The sequence below is a fragment of the Passer domesticus genome, chromosome 1, assembly GCF_036417665.1.
Source record: "Passer domesticus isolate bPasDom1 chromosome 1, bPasDom1.hap1, whole genome shotgun sequence".
NCBI classification, from domain to species: Eukaryota; Metazoa; Chordata; class Aves; order Passeriformes; family Passeridae; genus Passer; species Passer domesticus.
The window spans coordinates 46,375,315-46,395,472 of NC_087474.1; the positions used below are offsets into that span (position 1 = coordinate 46,375,315).

Below are 20,158 nucleotides of genomic sequence, written 5' to 3' on the forward strand. Positions count from 1 at the left end.
AGCTGCCTGGGTCAAGAGCTTGCAGAAAGATGAATATTTAGATAAAAATATATTTTATTATATTTTCTCTTATTATTTTTTTTCTTCTCCTCTTTCTTCGTCCCTATTGCTCATGTCTTGTGTTTATAACTGTTTTTCAGGAAATGTCCAGTATGAAACATCACTACAGTTCTTGTCTTACAATAAGGTAGCTCTGGTGGAACTGGTGTTAGCTTCAGAGAAAGAAAAATGTGACCCCCTGATTGCCATGGATGAGGTAGGTAGGCTTGCTTTGTGCTGGGTTGTTTGTCAGAGACCTGTGTTTCAACTTCTCCTACAACAAAATTTCTGGCTCGGTGAAGATAAGATCACAGTAAAGGCTTGTCGTACCTGTTGTCCAATTATGTCAGTCTACAAAAACAGCTCCAAGTGAATAAAAATAGCTTTGACAGTGTGAATTACAGTGTTCTGTGGTGTGACTAATTTCAGTGCTTGGTGTGATAACTTAGTCGCTGTAACAAGACTATACAATGCCTTGGTAACAGATGTGAAACTCGGAGTTAGGCCCATCATTACTCTTTGTCTTAGCATGTTTTTGAAGTGGACTTTGCCAAATGTCTTTTCCACCCTCCAGTGTAAGCTAGGAGGAGGAATAACATTTTTCCTGCTCTACTATCATGGCCATTTTAAAGTTTTAATTTATATATTTCAATCCACCTGTCCTCCTGCTCCCGCTGCCTTTTGTAGCTGCAGCATAGAGCATCTTTTCCAGAGGACAGGGCCAACTGCTGAATGCATTGCTGGGCTTAAAGGACACTGCTGACAATCCCAGTTCCTGTAAGTCTGTAGGTCATGTTCCTGAGGTCAAGCAGCCTCTTAGAAGCCAGGCAAATGGGACATGGGAAGGGGACCTTTTCCAGCCAAAGAAATACAAGCATGCACGCAGGACCATTAGGCCACTAAAGGCAGCGGGGTTATGCACACACTGCAAAATGAGCAACTCTTGGAAACTTTATTGCATGGAGAGGGAGGTCTCAGCACAGGCAAGATCTTCCAGCTTACTCAGCTATACTGCATGATTTTGAATGAATTCATGAATAATGGCACAGGAAGGGAAGGGTGGTGTGTAGGGTGACCCTTTTTTCTTCTACAGAAAAACAAGCACTGCCACAGAACCAGACCAAAGTTCTCCTTGTTTGGACTTCTTCCCCTCACATTCTGCTGGATGGTTAGATGTGAGCACAAATGTTACTGAAGATTCAGCTTAGCTACTTAATCATGGGTTTGCAGCATGCCAGCTTCCAGGGGTATATTCCATTTTTAATTGCCTCTGCACTACTCCTTTGTACTCTGTAATTTGTCACACTGCAGGAGACTGTTTTGCAGTGTCTGTGCTCCATTCTGTTGCATGTCATCTCATCTAAAGTTAAACTCCAAAACAAAATAAATGTTATCCTATCTGTTGAGCATTAGATATTGAATAGGGGGTTTAGCTGAAGTTAGATGCTACAATTCATTCTGACATGGCAAAGGATAAAAGGGATAATGAGAAGTCCTTGCACAGCTAAGCTTTTTATCTAAGAAACCTTGTGGTATATAATTTTATCTTGTTAATATATTAATCTAAGAGTCAGGTGGCCAAGATTTCACAGTCCAGAAATAAAACCATCATGAGCAAGGATTCAAATGCAATATACGTCCATGCCACAAGCCATTACAGTACAGTGACACTTATTTTCACTGCATACAGAAATACCTTTCTAGTGATATTGTCTTAAAAATTGGTGAGCTGGCAGGAGAGGGTATTGAAGGAAGAAAATATTTGCTTTGACTCATGCAGGATAAATGCAGTGCCTAAATAGTGTTTCTCAAAACAAATTGCTGTTCCAATTTTCTGTTCTGCCCAGCTTGACTTCACAGGGTTGTCTGTATGTTGCGTATGTTCAGGGGCAAGGGGAAAACCTGGGACAGATCAGGCTCTGAGACTTCAGGCATTTTATTTTATTCTCCAGTTTTTCAGTGGTAAAAAGAGCTTAATGGCACTTCCATTGTAACAAAGGTGCTATGAGGAAAGATTTCTGTGATGTTCTTGGAGCATACAGATTAAAAAGTTTGGGGAAAGGACCTCAGCAAATTATTTCCAATCCCACATGGTTAGTTTTTCATTTTTCAGATCTGCTTCTTTTGCATCATGAAGAACAATTGCATCTGAGCAGTTTGTTAATGTGGCTTGGGATCATCAGAATCCTCCAGGAAAATAGCTTCACTGGTCATTTCCCAAAAGGTTTCTCCCTGCATGTCCTATCCTGGACATACAGGATATCCAAATATAATGTGTGAACCTTGCTGTTAGAAGAGAGGAGAGATTAAATGCTCTGTGCTGTGGCATTCACATTCTCTGAAAAATCCCTTCACCCAGGATTTTTCTCCTGGAAACAGAAAGAAGCCTCAGAGAAAAGGAACACAATTCTTATCTCATTTGCTTCTCCTGTGTGTGCTCATGTGTGGAATGTGTTTGGAGATTGTTTACCCACAGGTGATTGTGTCATTGGATTCTGGTGTGAGTTGTTTTGACTCATTGGCCAACCAGTGCCAAGCTGTGTCGGGACTATGGAGAGAGTCACGAGTTTTCATTATTATCTTCTTAGCCTTCTGTAACTATCCTTTCTGTATTCTTTAGTATAGTACAGTTTAGTATTCTTTAATAGAATATAGTATCATAAAATAATAAATTAGCCTTCTGAGAACATGGAGTCAGATTCATCATTCCTCCCTGCCACGAGGGTCCCTGCAAATACAACACTCTGTGATGCTCTACAACCCCTCTGGCTGTATTCAGAGATTCATGATCCTTTGCTTCATTTGCCTCAGACCTCAGGCTACTGCCCTGCTTGCCACAGTCTGAGAGAGAACCTCCTTAGGGTTTTATGTATGGTGAGAAGAATCATGACCCATACAGTCCTTGGCCCCACTCAGAAACATTTATGCTCAAATCTTTCAGGCAGTTTACTTTCATTATTATCCATTAGTGTAAAGTAATTTCTTAAATGAAGAGATCAAAACCCTGAAATCTCACCAGCAAAGAGACACTGAGGCATCTTTCTTCTTCACATACCTAGCCTTGGGATTATTCCAGTGGCAGTAGGCTGGGCACAGAAGTGAGGAGACAAAGCTCTGAGTGGTTTTTTAATGTTTTCATTAAAAATGAACATATTTTGTTAGCATTCTCTTTTAATGTGTATTTTCACTTTGCTATGAAGTCCCAAGTTCTTGGCAATGTGATCCCACTGGAGTATCATTCAGCAAATAACACAAAGTACAGGCTTCTACTGAACTTTCTAGGACTGCACAACTTATACTTTATAGGAATCCTCACTAATATTTAAGGGGATGAAAACTAAAAAAAAAACTGAAACAACAGCAAACAAAAAATCTCAAGTTACTCCTCAATAAGAGCTTGAAAAATACTCCATCTGGCTTTTATGAAGTAGATAACCAGGATCAGTCTGCTGTACAGCTGCTGATAGGAGAAATGTCACGACTGAAAGAATGGCAGCACAGAATCTCTTCCATTATCAGGGACTGTCCCTGTGTGCAGCTTGTGTACTCTCTCAGCTGGATGCACTGACTGTGTTCTCAGTCTCCCCTGAGTCTGACAGGCCACCAGCCTGCCAAAGGCACAAGGTTCTGAGCTACATGGCTCAAGAAACAAGGTGCTGAACAAGAGCAGCAGCTTTCTGGACTCACTCCTTGTTATGCAGGCACAGCATCAGTTGCCAAGTCAGCTCTGAGCACATCTACTCCCTGCAAAAACGATTGAAGCTCCTGCTCAGATGACTGCTAAAGTTAAATGGAGCATGGCTGATAGCCCTGAGACCTCAGAAGAGCATGATCTGTTTTATCCCCATCACAATTTTCATTATGAAACAACATTTCAGGGAACAAAATTATTTTGAAGTGGTAGTTCAATTTGATTAGCTTCAACTAGCTTAGCAAGCGGGAGGTGGGGGCATTTCAAGATTAAACACACTAAATTTTTGTTTACATTTTGGCATGAGGCAAAAATAATGGTAACAGTTCCTTGTTGGGAATCCAAATCCAGCATTTAAACTTGTGTGCATCTCATCTGTATCTGTCTCTGAATTCTGATTTGGTTTTCCCCCCTAGTCCTTTCCTGACATTTTTAAGCATTAAATGTTAATGTAATTAAGCTCTAATGTGACTGCAGCCTCTAAGAAACACAGCATGCATTTTTGTCATACTCAGAAAGTCTCACAGTAGTGTGGGAATTTCTTCTTTTCCTTCAATTTCCTCAAGTTTTGGAACCTCTGTTTCCAAAAGTGATGCCAGCAACCAGTGCCTGTGGCCCCAGCACATGATGAGAGTGTGACTATGGAATAAACATTAAAATAAACATTTTAAGCCTGAACACTTGACCAGAGTGGTATATATCATATCATATCAATCATCGTATCATATCATATCCACTGAGACCTGGGCTATCCTACTAATGCAACTAGTCATAATAAATACAACAAAAAAGAATTTTTTTTAGATGCTAACAAATGTAATGACCATGAGCTAGCAAGGACTGTTTCATGCAGTACTGGGCAGAGCTATAATGTGACTTAAGTGTTTGATATATTTCTTCTGAGGGATGGGAAATCCCATTTGTTGCTGCAGATGGAGATCCTTTTGTGCTGCTTCTCCTCTGGGCCATGCTCTCCAATGAAGAAAGTGTTTCTCTCCCAATCCCAGAGGTATCTGTCCCTTTCTGTTCCAATGTAATACAATCACACATCATGGTATTTGTGTCTGTAAGAGCAGTAAGTTACGGGAAAACATTCCCCTTGTCAATTATGGTAACTGCTACAAAGTAGTTGGCTGAAGTTAAACCTTCATATAATTGCTAGGGCTTCTAAGCACAAACATCCCCTTCACATAGTAATCATAGCAACAAAAAGCCCTCCAACTTTTTAGTAAGGAAATGTCCTATTGTTTCAATTTGCTGTAATTAAAGCCTGCTCTTCGCATTAGAAAATCAAATTCCATTTACAAGATGAATAATTCCCTTGAGTTCTCTTTGCTTCCATTGTTCTGAAGCGATCGAACTTCTCCCTCTTTGGCTAAGGAAGCCCTGCAGGTTTTTTTTCTCTCTTAAAATCAACCCCATATAACATGCAGAGTGAGAGCAGAATAAGAGCTCTGTGACGTTGCTGGTTGCAAGCTGCCTTGTTTCTCCTTTTCCAGAGAAGTACCTCTCCTGCCACAGAAGGTTGCCACAGAGATTCCCTTGACTAGAGAGTCTCTATGCTGGACCATTTCAACAGAGCTTTGGTTCAGAACTTGTGGATTTTATTCTTACAGTATTAACACTATATCTGTTCCTACAGAATAAGAAACAAATCTTAATTATTTGAGAGCAGATGGATGAGGATCTTTTGTTTGTTTCTTTTTTTTTTTTTGATCCAGCTTAGATCACATGTCTTCTTTAACTAAAAATCCCCCAAACCATAGAGCTGTAAGCTACTTTATAGTTGAAAATGGGATGGTAATCCCCATGAATCTGCAAAGAATGGATATGAAACTATCAGTGCCATACAACCCTTGCTCTACTCCCTTTTCTCTCTCTCAGCATCTGTGCTCTCTGCAGCTCACCAAATCCTCCCTCAGCTCCTATTTATCACGCCAACAAGTCCAAGACCACCATTTTCTACAAAGCTGCAGAATAGTTTAGGTTGAAAGGCAGATCATCTGGTCTGACCTGCTGGTCCAAGTTACTTTGAAGTGTGCTTCAAATATCTCCAGGGATGGCTATTACTCTGGACTCCTGCTCTTGGGCTGCACCACTGTCATGGGCACATTTGCAGGGGAAAGATCACTCAGAATTTTCTGCTGAAATTTAATACATTTCAAGAGTTTAATGCTATTAAAATTACTTCTATTACTCTTAATAGCCAGGCCAGGGTTAGCAGTAATGGATTTTCTACTCTTGTATCCAGGCATTAGGGACTCTCCTCCATCTTAGTAATCCAAGCACTGAATTTGAATCTTAACACAGCTTTAATGCTTCAGAGGCATAGGCAGGAGTCTCTTCCTTGTCAGGGAGAGCAAAAACGCTACAGCAGTGAGCTGGCACAGCCTTATGAGCAGAGATGAAGAGGAGATGAAAGTGGGAGCGTGCTGGGGTGTCCAGAGAAATCCTTATGCCATCCAATGCTTCCTCATGCAGCTCAGGCTTTGCTGCTGCTCCTCTGCCACTGCTAGCTCCAAGGCATAAACAGCTCTGAGGATTGGGGTGGATGCCAAGAGAAAGGTGAGTTGGTGGCACAGAAGGTGGGAAGCAAAGCAAATGGTTTCTCCTGGATAATTTACTCTTTGATATTAAATGGACCTAAGTATAAGTCTCTTGTGTTGACAACATATGAGTCAAGGTGTAAAATTAAGTCAGAGGCACATGGGAAGACATTCTGGAGAGTGTTGGATATCTTATCTGTGAGCAGTCTCTGGGCTTCGTCCAGAGATTAAAATATGTAAGCATTAAATATCTGACCATACAAAGTGACACACTATGATGAGTGAAGACCCTTACAGTTGATTCCTTTAACAAAATAAATCAGTCAAATATTACAAGTTTTTCATGCTGTTTTGAAAAAAAAAATCCTTAAAAGTTTGGGGTTTGTTTTTAACAATGAGCTTAGAGCAATTGTTTGGCATCACAAATGTCCAAAACTTTGAGCAAGAACAACAATGCTAATCAAGGAATTTTTGTTGGGATATTCCAATTTTCTAATGTGTTTGTTTGTTTGTTTTAAAGCTTAATTTAACATTTAAAACCATGATTATAGTTGATTTTTTATTGCATGTTCTAGCTCTGGAATTTGAAACTTTTTGATGCAATATTTTGGAACATTTTGGTTTAAAAATGTGAGTTAGAGGAAGCACTGTGAAATTCCTGAATCATGTGAAAGAAACCTGTCCTGACCTTTATATAAACAGATGGTTTTTACAGTTTTCTGTTTGGGTGGGGTTTTTCTTGTTTGTTTGTTTGTTTTGTGGTTGTGGTGGTTTTTCTCCATTTGGTTAATGCTAACACAAATTCTTGTCTTGCCTTTTTGTTTTCATGCACCACGCCTGGCCTGATCTCCTGGGAATTTCTAACCCTTCCTGAAATCCAAGGGGAAGAATGTCCCTGCCACTGCTGAGGGACTTGCAAACACTGCAGAGAATTTGTCTCTGGTATCCACTTTGACTTATGATCCTGCAGTGTGTTGGTGGAATGTTTTTGCTGGGCAGTGCATCCAACATTGTCCCTGCCACAGCCTCCACCCAGCAAAACCACATGAAATTCAGAGCTTAATGAAGGACAAAACACAGTGCCTTTCTGATTTGAAGGATTTCTTCTCTAACAATGTTTCTTTCATGACTTTTTCTTGTGATACAGAGTTATCATTGTGCCTTAAACAATGACTAGCTTGAATCCAAAGGAATCTGCAAGTTTGTGTCACCTTATCTAAAAGTATTGAGAAAAGAGAATACAGACAGAGCAAAACTCCTTCCCCACTTCTTTTCAACCTATTGCAAAGGTGGTGAGAAGCCTTGAGTGTTTGTCTTTGGAAGAATCAGCCCTTTCAGAATGAGCTGGTGTCAAGATCGATAGATGTGAATGCAGTGTAGTGTCCTTGCCAGCTCTCAGTGTGCATGGCTGCCTGTCCCAAACAGCCCCTGTGAAGGCCACATGCTGATACCCTTTCTCAGAGTGGGCAATCCCCCATCTCCAGCTAGTCACAATCACACTAGAGAGGGCTGGACTCAACAAGGGCAGTGCAGATGGCAGATCCTCATGCACAGAGTGCAAACTGCAGGCTCAGATCCAAAGATCTTGCAGAGCTTCACCAGCAGCCATTAGAAACCTGCAAACTCTGATTGGCATGATGGATAATTATTGTATTGAAATTCTCTAAAATACATGGAGACCATTGTTGGTTCTCTTTTAACCCGCCTTTCTAAAACCCTTCTGTCCTATATTAGTAGGAGTAACAATGGCAAGCAGTGAGACACCATGAAAAATGTTGCAGGTGAAAAAAATAAATAGTAGGAGTGATTACTTGGTTTGGTGAAAATCAGTCTCCCCATCCCTGTGCAGCATGGAGGAGACAGTGCATGTAAAAACAACTGCTTGCTTGGTTAGAGTAAGTCTTACCTGGCAAATCTAATGGTCTAAGAGGTGAACTGTGTGTGGGCAGCCTCGTGACTTTGCCAAGGCAATGCTGGATGTCAGGCAGACCAAGGGAATCGGCACATCCAAAGTAGGTACCTGACACTGGGAAGCCCAAGTCACTAGCCAATGAACCATGCAGTCAGCCCTAAGTGTCAATCCTAAGTGTGGAGTGAGTTCTCATCCAGTTTGAGATGGCAGTATGGTATATAAACTGAAGGAGCAGCAGCTGTCTTCCCAAAGGTATTTGATTGCAGCAGTTTGCATGTGTTCACTCTGCACAGTCAGAAACAGTCAGAGTCAGCAACAGGCACTTTTGGGATGGGCCTTAGTCAGCTTAAGTGAGTCATTCATCCAACCATTTCTTCGAGTTTGAACCCATGGAGTGTCCCATCTTCCTTCTGTCCTGTTTTAGGAGTCATGCTGGTGGGTTACCAGCATTCCCTGATGTCACTTGGTAGGTATCAGGATAGGGATACCCAGCACCTTTCAGTGTCAGGTGACAAGAACGTCCCCTGAATCATGGGAGGAGCACCCCACATGCCACAGCTGCAAGTGCACAGGTTAAAGGAGACGTGATCCATGACTAACACAGGAAGAATGTGGCTCGTTTACTGGCTGGCAAGAATGTGTGTGTGTGACATGGCTATACGTGATGTGAAGTCAGAATTAATCAACTGCATGCTTCGATCAACTGCATGCTTCGGGACACTTGGGAGAAGGATTAGAACCTGATTTCAGGATATACCTGGTGAGATTACTTTTGAAGCAGGAGGTGCTGGAGCCACTCCTGAACCACAGCAAAGTCTGAGAATCCATCACAGGAAAAACGGACATCCCACAACACCCAGAACAGTGTCTGCATAGAAATGACAGCCAACCAATATGTGCTGTGTTGTTTTTGTGGTGAGTCATGGTGGTGAGAACACACCAGGTGAGCAGGAATGAACAGCCTGCAGAGTGTGGGGAGCTCGTGCTCTGACATAATGCAAAAGCTTGTGTAACATGGTGACAGCTATTTTTCCTCACATCTCTTCAAACTTTGAAAAAGTCTCTCCAAAACGTGTTATTTGGCTGGAACAAAGTTTGGAGCTGTGGATGTGACCTCAGCCAAAACTTCACACAGAGTAAAAAGAATACTCTAACATCTTACCTACTTTAAGCCTTTATCTAGGCAGCAAACTCCTCACCCCAGGATATGCAAGCTTTATTCCTGTCCAACAGAATTTCAAAGTTCCTGTGTTTCCAATTATTAGAGTACATATTATTTGGGATAAGCAAGGAGTAGGATCTAGCCTTGAAATAGTAAGCTCTTCAGGGCTGTGGGATTTGTTTTGGGAGAACTCTGGTTTTTGCAATGTGTATAACATCTGGCAGCAATTCACCAATACTTTGGCATGGTGGTTCTAAGCACCATGTTCTTGAGTGCAGCTGTGTCAATGCCCAGCTATCTTGCTAATCATGCTGTTGGGATTAGTGAGATAAGCTAGAAACAGACTTTGGTCTCTACTTAATGGGCCACCCTGATGACTCTTATTTACGTTTTTGAGCCTTTCCTGCCCTATCTGTGACTCAAGTATTCTCAATTTGAATGGATGATGTTGATTTCTCCTCCCTAGGTCTCTACCAAAATTCATCTTATCAATTTTGGAATGTCTCTCTGACCTGTATAGACTTTTGAATTTTGATCCTACCCAACCAAGTCCTTGCAGGCTTTCTGACTCCACCCACAAGCTTTGTAAATATATGCTCTTCCATGCCCTCTGTCATTAATCAGCTTTTTCTGTCCTAACCTTCAGGTCGGCCATCCCATCAAAGAAAAAAGTGAGTTTGGTACAGCCATGCTGGTGGGGTTTTTTGAACAGATAATTACCTTCCAATGACTTAAAATCCTGGGCCAGGGTCCTTCCAGTGATCAAAGCTAGGTTTAGTGGGTCCTGCAGTTTGGTTTTAATTAGCTCAGTGCTGTTCAATTCCAGGTGCTCAGGGCTTGCTTGCGCTCGGGGCTTGCTTGTCCTCTACTGGTCCAGTATTGCTCTGCTGCCCATTCCCCAGATGCTGCTGACCTGAGCTCACCTGTCTCCTCCAAGCAGCCATCCTACAGGACCTGTTCCTAGAGGAAGACCTCTATACTGTCTTGCTGCTCTTCCTCCTGCATGCCTTCATTTCAATAAAACCTGGCTCTCAGATGGAGAATCACACAAGTCAATCCACCAACAGTGCAGGCCCTTCTGCTTGGCTAAATCCGCAGAGCAGCCTTTTGAATCTTTTTGGGCATTTTCCTTTGTCTTCATGGGAATTGGATCAAGCCTTCACTGAAGGTGTTGTAACAACTAGACAACTTGTGCTGCTTGTCAGGGAGGCTCCTCAGAGAAGTTCAAAGTCTGCTGGGAGTGGCTGAAGCCATTAAACCATTTTAATTGTTGGTACAGGACTTGAAATGTGAGAGACAGATTTTCTCAGGAGAGCATTGCAGAGATGCTAATTTATGCAGTGTGCTATGTTTTGTGTGAAAAGTCTTAATCAAAACATTTTCAAAGTTTGATTAAGAAAATTCTTAATCAAAACATTGTTTCATAAACCAATGACATGATCCTCAACAGAGCTCTGGTTTTATACTGGGGCTCTATCCTCTGCAGATGTCTGAGAATTTGGGAAATTGGGAATCTGGGACTAAGGGAAAGTTTGACTCTACTTTGTGGTTTATTTTCTTCTCAGAAAACAGAATTCTGTACATGAAGGGAAAAAGACAGGAAACAAACATGGCACAAGTAAACCACACAGAGACCAGACTGACCCCTCCTTATATCTGAGAAAATTAGGAGAACTAAGAGTCCAGGTTTTACCTATCTGAATAATTTTAGGGTCTGAAACACAACTGTTCAACGAGTAGAGACTAGCCCCTTGTGTTTTTATAACAAAAAACTCCCAACCAAACCCAAAAAAACAAACCAAAAGCAAACCCCCCAAACAGCAGAAGTTGTAAGTAATACATAAGTCTGGGCAGAATTGCAGTGGCTGCTACAGCAACTGCAGAATCATGAGTTAAAAAGCTGTATGCATGAGTTAACTAATGGTCATTAAACTCTTTGAAAAGTAAAAGGTAAACATAAAATGGATTTCTTGCACATTTCTCTAAAATGTGTTAACAAGAAAATTAATTGTGGTAACCTAGTAACTACAGGTAAAGAATAAAATTACAAATTATGCAAGATAGTAATTTATTCAGTTGAGAGGTCAGCGGTCCAACTGCTGATGACCAAAGTGCTGTGTGAAGTGCTGAAAGCTATACTGAACAACCCTTTCCAGCACATTGGTTTATTTCTCCTCTTCTCCTGCTTGGCTCTCGAGGTGCCTAAAATCTCATTGCCTGTATCTTTTCCACAAAAACCCACTTGATGCTTGCCTTTGGGTGGAACCACAGAAAGCTTGCCCCAGGTGAGAGCTTAGGCAGCTGGCTCACAAGTCACCAATTCTGACTCTCCTCCATGCCAGATTCACACAGCAGTGATTTGTGGGCATTTTTACTAGAGGCTTGATGGACTAGGCCTCAAAAAAAACATTAGCTGGGTCACAGCTCCACCACATCCCATGTTTCTCATCTGGGAAGTTCAGGAGATACCACCACTGGAGGCCTGGAGTAGGCAAGCTTCTATAAGCGTGGCCTCAATGAGTCTGCCTGGGGTCAAGGAAGGACCAGAATTTTTAGTTATTTTCTATCCTTGTGCCCCAAGGAGTATCTGAGTCACTTCAGATGTGGGGCATGAGAATCAAATCCCTACTGCTGTCAATCAAAACTGGAAAATGCATCCCACGCTCTGCTGGAGATTGTGTTCTCTAGCTTGGGTTCCTTTTATTTCCCTCCAGGATGAGCTGTCCTACTGGTGAGCCAGTGGTTGAGATCTCTGGAAGGGAGAGGTCTGCGTTTCAGACTCAAGCCCAAGCCAAGTCAAGCCCTAATCAAGGTATGAGGATGACTCAGTTTTGCTCACTCTTCTGACTGTATTTCTCTGTAGGATGTGACACCCGTAACCTGGCAACACAGCGCTGGTGACATCACTTTTTTTGCAACAAGTTTGGCAGCTGTATAGAATGCCTTACAGGAAAAAGAGCTCACATCATAGACATTGGATTCCCAAGAAAAAACTCATGTGATTGTGCACTCTGCTGCTCTACCCCTCATCCCTTCCCCAGGGATTTTATTAGAGAGTGGGCTAATTTCAAGTGAATTTGATAGAGGTTAAATGTCTCAAAAACAGAGTTTCTAAAAGAGCCACAAATATTGATGGCCATGTAGAACAGAGATATCCAGATTAGTGACCCCACTGACAGCTAATGGAGACTCAGTTTTATTAATAAAGACCAGAAAATCAAAAAAGAAAAGAGCCACCAAGAATCAGACTTTGTAAGTCCCAGCGCTTATGAAATTGCTAACTCCTACTTGTTATTACTTGTCTTCATAAAAACACTGCCTGTCTTCTCCCTCGGGCATCTGTTACAAGTGTTACTGAAGATGTCCTTGCAGAAAGAAAACAATTATTTTAATAGCTCCCTTTAATAAGAAGGCACTGCAGTTAATCAGCTGCCTTTTCGAGCCCTTGCCCGTTAAGAGCCCAATGCAGCAGGTCTAAAACACAGGGTGTAAAAGCATGATTGCCAAGCCCCCCAAGGCTGTGTGAGAGCTGGAAAAGGCACTGATATCACATGGTGGGCTGGTAGGAACTGCAACTGCTGCCTGATCACTGAAGGCAAACTCTGTGTTTTTCTGTTGAGTAACATCTTCTGGCTCCTTCTATCCCTCACCATAAAACCCAGTTTATTTGTTTAGCACCTCTGCAGTGTAGATGAGGGATGTTAAAAGTGTAACAATAGATTAATAGATTCTTTTAAGACAAACTTTAAATGCTAAGAAGTAAGGCTTTAAAATCCATTGGCCTGTAGGCTGATTTTTTGCATCAATTATGCCAAAAGGCATTGTTCACCATTACCTGCTCGCACTCCATCAGGGTCAAGCACTTTCACATCATCCTTAAACATTGCATTTATAGGCCTGAAGTACTGCAGAACCTCCTTCAGATGGAAAAGGTTTAGTTTTGTTCTTTCCTCTTTGAAGAATTCCTGCAAGAGGCGTTTGAGACCTCCAGTGCTGGCAAGCAGGTGACACAACCCTTCCCCTGCATTTCTCATGTGGCCAGCTGCTTGCTCTGGTGCCACTCAGCTGTCCAAAAACCTCTTTCCCTACCAGTTTGGGGGGCAGGATGTGAGACGTTCAATTGAGGAGGTCTTTAGACAGTGGCAAAGCAAGTCCAAGATCAAAAAATGGCCACTGGGCAATGACAAAACCATTGTTCTCCAGCTCCTTGCTTGGCAACACTGTCCAGTGAAACACAAAAAGACTCTGAGGGAAGTGTGATGGCTGCTCCCAGGGGCCTTTTGAGGATGTCCCCCCACACCTCTCACTGAGGGAGCCTGCCTGGCCCTGTGAGGTCCTCCCCAGATTCACACCCTCAGAGCAGTGAAACTCAATTTTGCTGTCACTGAGAGGTTTCTAAGCCAGGCCTGGCCAGCAGCCAGCCAGTCAGCAGGCAGCGAGCTGCGGATCCTGAGGAATAAGCCACCCACGGTGTCTCAGAGCCCTCTAAACCTGTTGGGGCTCACAGAGATTCAGGAATCCTGGATTCATGGCCAGGATAGGTGCCAAGCAGACCAGGGAGGCTACCTGCCAGCCAGTGGTCACCAGGAGACCCTGATCAATCCATCTCTTCTTGAATAAATTTACATACACTGAGCTCAGGATTGGATCAAAGATAAAATCTAGTATCTACCTGGGTTTCACAAGATTTATTTTCTGTTGCCTGCACTGGCTATCAATAATATTGCCATTGTTTTTTCAATAATTTACTGACTGAACCTCATTTTAATGGATTGCCTCAAATTAATGGATTGCCTAACACTGATGTCAGGCCAGTTGATTGATCTTTCTTTCCTTTGTTTTCCGTTTAACTTTTCAAGACCTTTTCACATCTTTTGGTGCTTTCCTGAAATGTGCCAAAGGTTGACTCAGATCTCAGCAAGCTTCCTGTAACTGCCAACAACAACAAAAAATATGGGTATGGGACTAATGGAATGATAATCTCCTCATTCTCCCCCCCAGCCCACATTTCACATTAGCATGAGGTCATACTCAGGATTAGGTGATGGGACACTTGTTGCATCCCTCAGCTGCATCCAGTCTCACAGGTTATTTTGGTGCTGCAGATTCAAGAAATGTTGAGTAGTTGCTGTCAACAGAAAGTGCTGGACAAAAGGGACATCTGTTTTCCTTCTGAAGATGCTCCTGCCTTTTTTTCTGAAACACAGAAAACCTAGTGCTGCCTGCAACGTAGATGATGCCTCAGATGGATTTTGGGGCTTTTCAGCTTCAAAACTTAGTTAATGAGCCTGGATCAATGCAAAACAACGTGCTGTAGAAAGCCAAAGAGTGTGTTCTCCATTGAGATAACAGCTTGTGGAGCTATTACTGTAATAATACTGCCTCGCAAAGAATACTCATTTCAATGGTTAATTGTTTCCAGCTCTGTGCTGGTATCGTCCCAGCAGGAACAGGCCCAGCATGACTTCTGCTGCATTGGCCGCTGCTATCACAGCGCACAGAGCGCTTTCCAGCAGACGTGGAAGCATTTAATCACCTAAGCGAGCACTTGCTGCGCTCCAGCAGCCACAGAGAGCCAATGCCCTAATGCAGCCCGTGCCCTGATGCAGCCAGCACCATTCCCGTAATGATAATTTGCTAACTCCGCTGCTGGGGCGAGCAGAAGGGAAATGCGTGATGCGCAGCCGAGCATCCGGAGCCAGGGTTAAAGCACCCGTGTCTCTGTGCGGTCTGAGAGCCTGGTAAAGCCTGGTGCAGCCTGTGCTCCCTTAAGCACATCACATTCTCCTCGCCAAGAAGCTGAATAAATGTAACTTTTTGTTTCAGGTGGATCCAAATAATTTCCATTAGCTTGCCATGAAAAATACATGTACAAGCTGCTATTGGAAGTGGTTTCATTTTCATTAGAGGGCAAACCAAGAGTCTTGGTGTTGAAAATACATATGTACCACATTCTGTGCAGCTAAAACAAACACACAGAGAGACTGTCAGCACCAGGCAGCATCAGGGCACATAGCTGGCATCTGCAATCATATGTTTGCTCTTTCTTTCAATTCCCCCTTCCTTTCAATTACACCCACCGATTATATTTCGATTCATTGACATTGCAGTCACTCCTGTGTGGGCACAGTCAAGCTAGTTTCAAATGAGCTAATTTGGCTACAGATAACATTGCAGACAGTGCAGCATGGGACTGGATGCAGTAGAAACTGGGTAAATATTTCAATGGCTTCACCAAAATGGGCTGTGGTGGGTTGCTGTGGCTCTTAGTGCTTGAACAAACTATGTTAAAGCCAGCTGAGGCACATGGGCAATACACAGCCACGATTTCGGTGCAGAATGAGATTACTCTCAGGCAAGGGCTAGGCATGCTGCAGACCACTACCCTGGCTGAGGCAGATCTAGTATACAGATCTAATGCATCCAAAAGCATCATTCTGTGGGGAGTTTCAGTTTGTTCAGCACTCTTGTAATTGTTTGCAATGTTAAAAAACCCAAAAAAACAAAACAAAAAAAAAAAAAAAAAAAAAAAAAAGGAAAGGAAAAAATGCAGGCTTTACCCCGATGTATAAAAAGCATAGTGCCTGCAGGAGCACAAAACCAGTGGATATGATTGATGAAGCTTTCATGAGGTCTAAAAACACACGTATGCCCCACGAGAGGCAGCGACGAGCCCAGGGAACTTCTGGGACAGTAATGCTGCAAGGAGCGTCTAAGCAAACACCTGAGAGCTCAGCGTCCTTTCACCTAGGGACGGAAAAAGCACTGGGGACGCTCTTAGTCCCCCTGTGCCCACGCGGGAAGCAGGAGGAGGAGGTCAGCCTTCCTTCCTCCTTCTCCTCCTCCTCCTCCGCGCCGCCGCGGGCGCTGGGGCCGTGTCCCCCCGCCGGGAGCCCCGGTGCCGCTCCCGCCCGCCCGGCCGGTGCCCGCGGTGCCCGGGCGGGGGCGGGCGCGGCGCGGGTGACGCCCGGGGGGCGGCGGCGGCCCCGCCTCGCCCGGCCGAGGGGCGGGGGCTCCCGCAGAGCTACTACTGCCGCCCGCGGGGAGCGGCGGCTGCGAGCGCCGGGGGCCGGAGCGGGGCCGGGCGGGCAGCGGCTGCGGAGGCTCCTCCTGCGCCGGAGAGCGGCAGTGCCCGAGGAGAAGGAGGAGAAGAAGGAGGAAAGGCGCGGGGGCCTCTGGGCGGGGAGCAGGGTTCCGCCGAGCGGGCGAGCGCGGCGGAGCGGGGTCTGTCCGCAGCTGCCCCGCCGCCGGCCGCCCGCGGAGGTCCATGAGTCGCGGGCGGGCAGCGCCCCGCGCCCGCTCCCCCGGCTCCGGCAGCGGCCCGAGGCGGCGGTGAGATGGGGGGCAGCCTGGGCTGCCACCGCTCCATCCCCCGCGACCCGGCCGACCTGTGCCACAGCCGCAAGTTCAGCGCGGCGTGCAACTTCAGCAACATCCTCGTCAACCAGGAGAGGCTCAACATCAACACGGCCACGGAGGAGGAGCTGATGACCCTGCCCGGGGTCACCCGAGTGGTGGCCCAGAACATCGTGGAGTACCGCGAGTACATCGGCGGCTTCAAGAAAGTGGAGGACCTGGCGCTGGTGAGCGGGGTGGGGGCGGCCAAGCTGGAGCAGGTGAAGTTCGAGATCTGCGTGAGCAGCAAGGGCAGCTCGGCGCAGCACTCGCCCAGCTCCGTGCGCAAGGACCCGGCCTCTGAGCACCACCTGTCCGCCACCAAGATCAACATCAATACAGCCACCCCGGCACAGCTCATGAGCATCCGTGGCATCACTGAGAAGATCGCCAACAGCATCGTGGACTACCGTAAAGAGCATGGGCCCTTCAAAAGTATCGAGGACCTGGTGAGGATGGACTGCATCAATTCTTCCTTTCTGGACAAAATCAGGCACCAGATTTTTGCAGAGCGCTCCAGGCCCCCTTCAACAAATACCAATGGTGGCCTCAACTTCACGGCCAAGCCTCACCCCAGCCCCACCTCTCTAAGCCTCCAGAGTGAGGACTTGGACTTTCCTCCCGGGGGTCCAACCCAGATCATATCCACTCGCCCCTCTGTGGAGATGTTTGGGGGGGTGAGAGATGGCAGACCCGTCTTCAGGGTGGCGACGTGGAACCTGCAGAGCTGCTCCATCGAGAAGGCCAACAACCCAGGCGTGCGGGAGGTCGTGTGCATGACGCTGCTGGAGAACAGGTAAGAGGAAGCACCCGGCCTGCAGGCCCAGCTCCACGCAGGATTGTAGGCTCGTGCCTTTGAGGTTTGGGCACTGTAGAGTTTTGTTGTGATCCTAGTGGGACTCACTGCTTCCCAGGATTACTAAATGTTTCCCACTTCTTGCATGAAACCGTGTTTGAGTCATAACGCTGGGACTGTAGAGGCTGTCCCTGCATAGAGCTGCTGTGACCCTGGATAGCACTGGAGCTCCTGAGGAGGGTGTGTGTGTACACACAGCTGTGCAGGGAGGACTGGGCTGTTGCAGTCACCTTAGGCCTGTTAATGGTTGGTCAAGGATTGTTTCTCCATTAAGAGCCTTTTGAACGTGTCATGGAGAGCTGTTCCTGCCAGAAGCTGGGGGGCAGTAGCAGAAGGGCTGTGTAACAGGTGTGGAATGCCACAGCTCGTCCCACAACGGTGACACAGTTTGTTAATGAGTGGTCATGGGGCATCTCCTGAGCTTGAGGGACTGCTCATCCTTGGGGATGTGAGACATGGAGCACCTGCCTGGGGAGGCTGTGCTGTCCTTGTGCCAGGCTTTGTGCCCTGACTGCACTGAGCACTTGGTGCTGTGGCAGACAGGGTGGTACTTCAGGTGTTAATGCAAAGCTGAGAGTTTGGGTTTTGTTTTTTGTGTGTAATTGGGCAAGAGTGCTGGGGATATCTGTCATGGTAAACTTTCTGCTGGACACAGAAATGTAGATTGCAATAAGTCATGTGTCAAATCTGTCCCAGCTGATCTGGCATTTAGTTTACAACAGAGGTAACGTTACTTTTCTCTCTGGCTGTGACTCAGACTTCCAGCAGGAAATGAATATGGGCAGGGGACTCTTGGGCTTCTGCAAAAGGGATGTTGTGGTGAGGGGAAGTGCTCATCAGCTGTTATCTCTGTCCTTTTCCAATAATATGCTGAATAACAGCTCTTGTCGGTGTGGTTGCAGAGGTCAGGCATGCGAGCAGGATGGTGACAGTGATATGCAATCCTGTGCTGCACTACAGTATTTGTGGCCAGGGGTACCTCTGCTGTGCACTGCTTGGGAGCCCGATGGTCCCTCATAGGAAACATCTGTCATCTCACAGCCATCACTGTTTGATCCCCAAAATGAAGATGGTAGACCAGCAGGGTTATTGAGATGTTACACCGATGGCTTCAGCCTAACATCTGTCAGTGTTCTGCTTCACTAGTTCAGGTGTCCTGTGCTTTCCTGTGCTTCCCTCTTTGTCTTTACTCTGTCTTGCTCTTTTTTTTTCTTAGTTTTTTTTTTTTTAATTTTTTTTTTGTGTGTGTGTTTTGTTTTTTCTTTGTTTGTTTGTTTTGGTAAGGAGGCTTGGAAGAAAAGTGACTTTAGTGATTTATTTATGTTCTTTATATATGTATATAAGGAATTTTTAAGGACCTCCTCCAGTAAAGTGCTAACTGTCACTTCCACAACTTCAACATTTTGGGGGAAAAAGCTCCAAACAAGATGGCCCACCTATTACAAACACCAGGAAGATGTAGTGGCTTATAAAATAAAGCTGCCTTAGCCCAAGCTGGCCATTGTGTGTGTGGAATGTGGCCCTAGAAATTTGTTTAATTTTTGCCTTTAGACTGCATGGTGCTCAGTTTCTGTGCAGCTTAGCCAACAGGCACTTAGTTGTGCTGGGTGCTGTAAAATGTCTCCTGGATACTTTGAAGTTTCAAGGGAGCCTGGTAGAGTACTTGTTTTTGTTCTGTTTTATTGCACATATCTGTGTCATCAATCACACAGGGTGAGTACGATGCAATTGTTTTCTGTACTTGATCCAATTTGTGATAATGTGAGAAGCTGGAAAGAATTGAGAGCAATGTGCATCCACAGACAAGCCTGCAAAACTTTCCTGGGAAAATAAATGTGGGAACAGAAAAAAAGCAACACTATGCAGGAAAAATATATACATGGGGAAAAGCCATACTCAGCAACTCGGGGAGAAATTTCCTCTTGCTTGTGTGAGCACTACTGGGGTCAGTGGAGCTTTGCAGCTGTAAAACAGCCTCAGCTGAGGCCAGAAATTGCCTTCATTCTGCTTTTGGGCTCCATGGTCTCACTCCCAGCTCAGGTTGTGTACCCTGGGAATGGACAGACTGCCTTGCAAGCTAATCTTTGCCCAGGTAAATCAACTTCAGTAGACAGTCAGCTGGAGAAATTCACCTCTTGCTTTTCCAAGCAAGAATATATCACTGGGGCTCACCAGCTCTTCAGCCTCACAAAATCCATGGGTGTGTTTTCAAGGTGCTCTGTGGGTGTCCCACATGTGTTGCTCAAGTCCCCAGCTGTGACCCACGCTGGAGGTTTGTCTGGAGGCTCTTTGGCCTGACAGTAGGGGCTCTCATGAGCTGTGCTACTGGGCACCTGCTTGCTGCTGCCCTGATGTGCAGGAATAAGTGTGCTCCTTCATGCTGGTTCCTTACAGTCAGGGCTGGTCTCAGGTAGTCCAGGATACTCTCAGGAGCTGGAGTACTCTCTTGTTGCAGTACATACAGCTGGAAGAGCTGCCTCATCTGGTTTCTTAAGTCCAGAAATAAAGCACAGCAAGTCAAGATTAGTAAAACTGTGATTAGAAGAAGATTAGTAAA

General features: G+C 45.0%; 1 protein-coding gene and 1 long non-coding RNA gene across 2 annotated transcripts in view; both read left to right on the forward strand.

Moving 5' to 3' along the window:
* LOC135299309 (uncharacterized) overlaps positions 1-12,605 on the forward strand; it is a 41,117-nt gene extending 28,512 nt beyond the window's left edge. Inside the window, exons 3-5 of the long non-coding RNA XR_010361304.1 lie at positions 141-256; positions 9,817-9,935; positions 12,065-12,605. This is a non-coding gene — a long non-coding RNA (uncharacterized LOC135299309). The remainder of the gene's footprint in view (positions 1-140; positions 257-9,816; positions 9,936-12,064) is intronic.
* Positions 12,606-16,361: 3,756 nt separating this feature from the next.
* EEPD1 (endonuclease/exonuclease/phosphatase family domain containing 1) overlaps positions 16,362-20,158 on the forward strand; it is a 62,045-nt gene continuing 58,248 nt past the window's right edge. Inside the window, exon 1 of the mRNA XM_064418181.1 lies at positions 16,362-17,541. Within this exon, the coding sequence (XP_064274251.1) occupies positions 16,688-17,541 (854 nt within the window). The 5' untranslated portion in view covers positions 16,362-16,687. The remainder of the gene's footprint in view (positions 17,542-20,158) is intronic.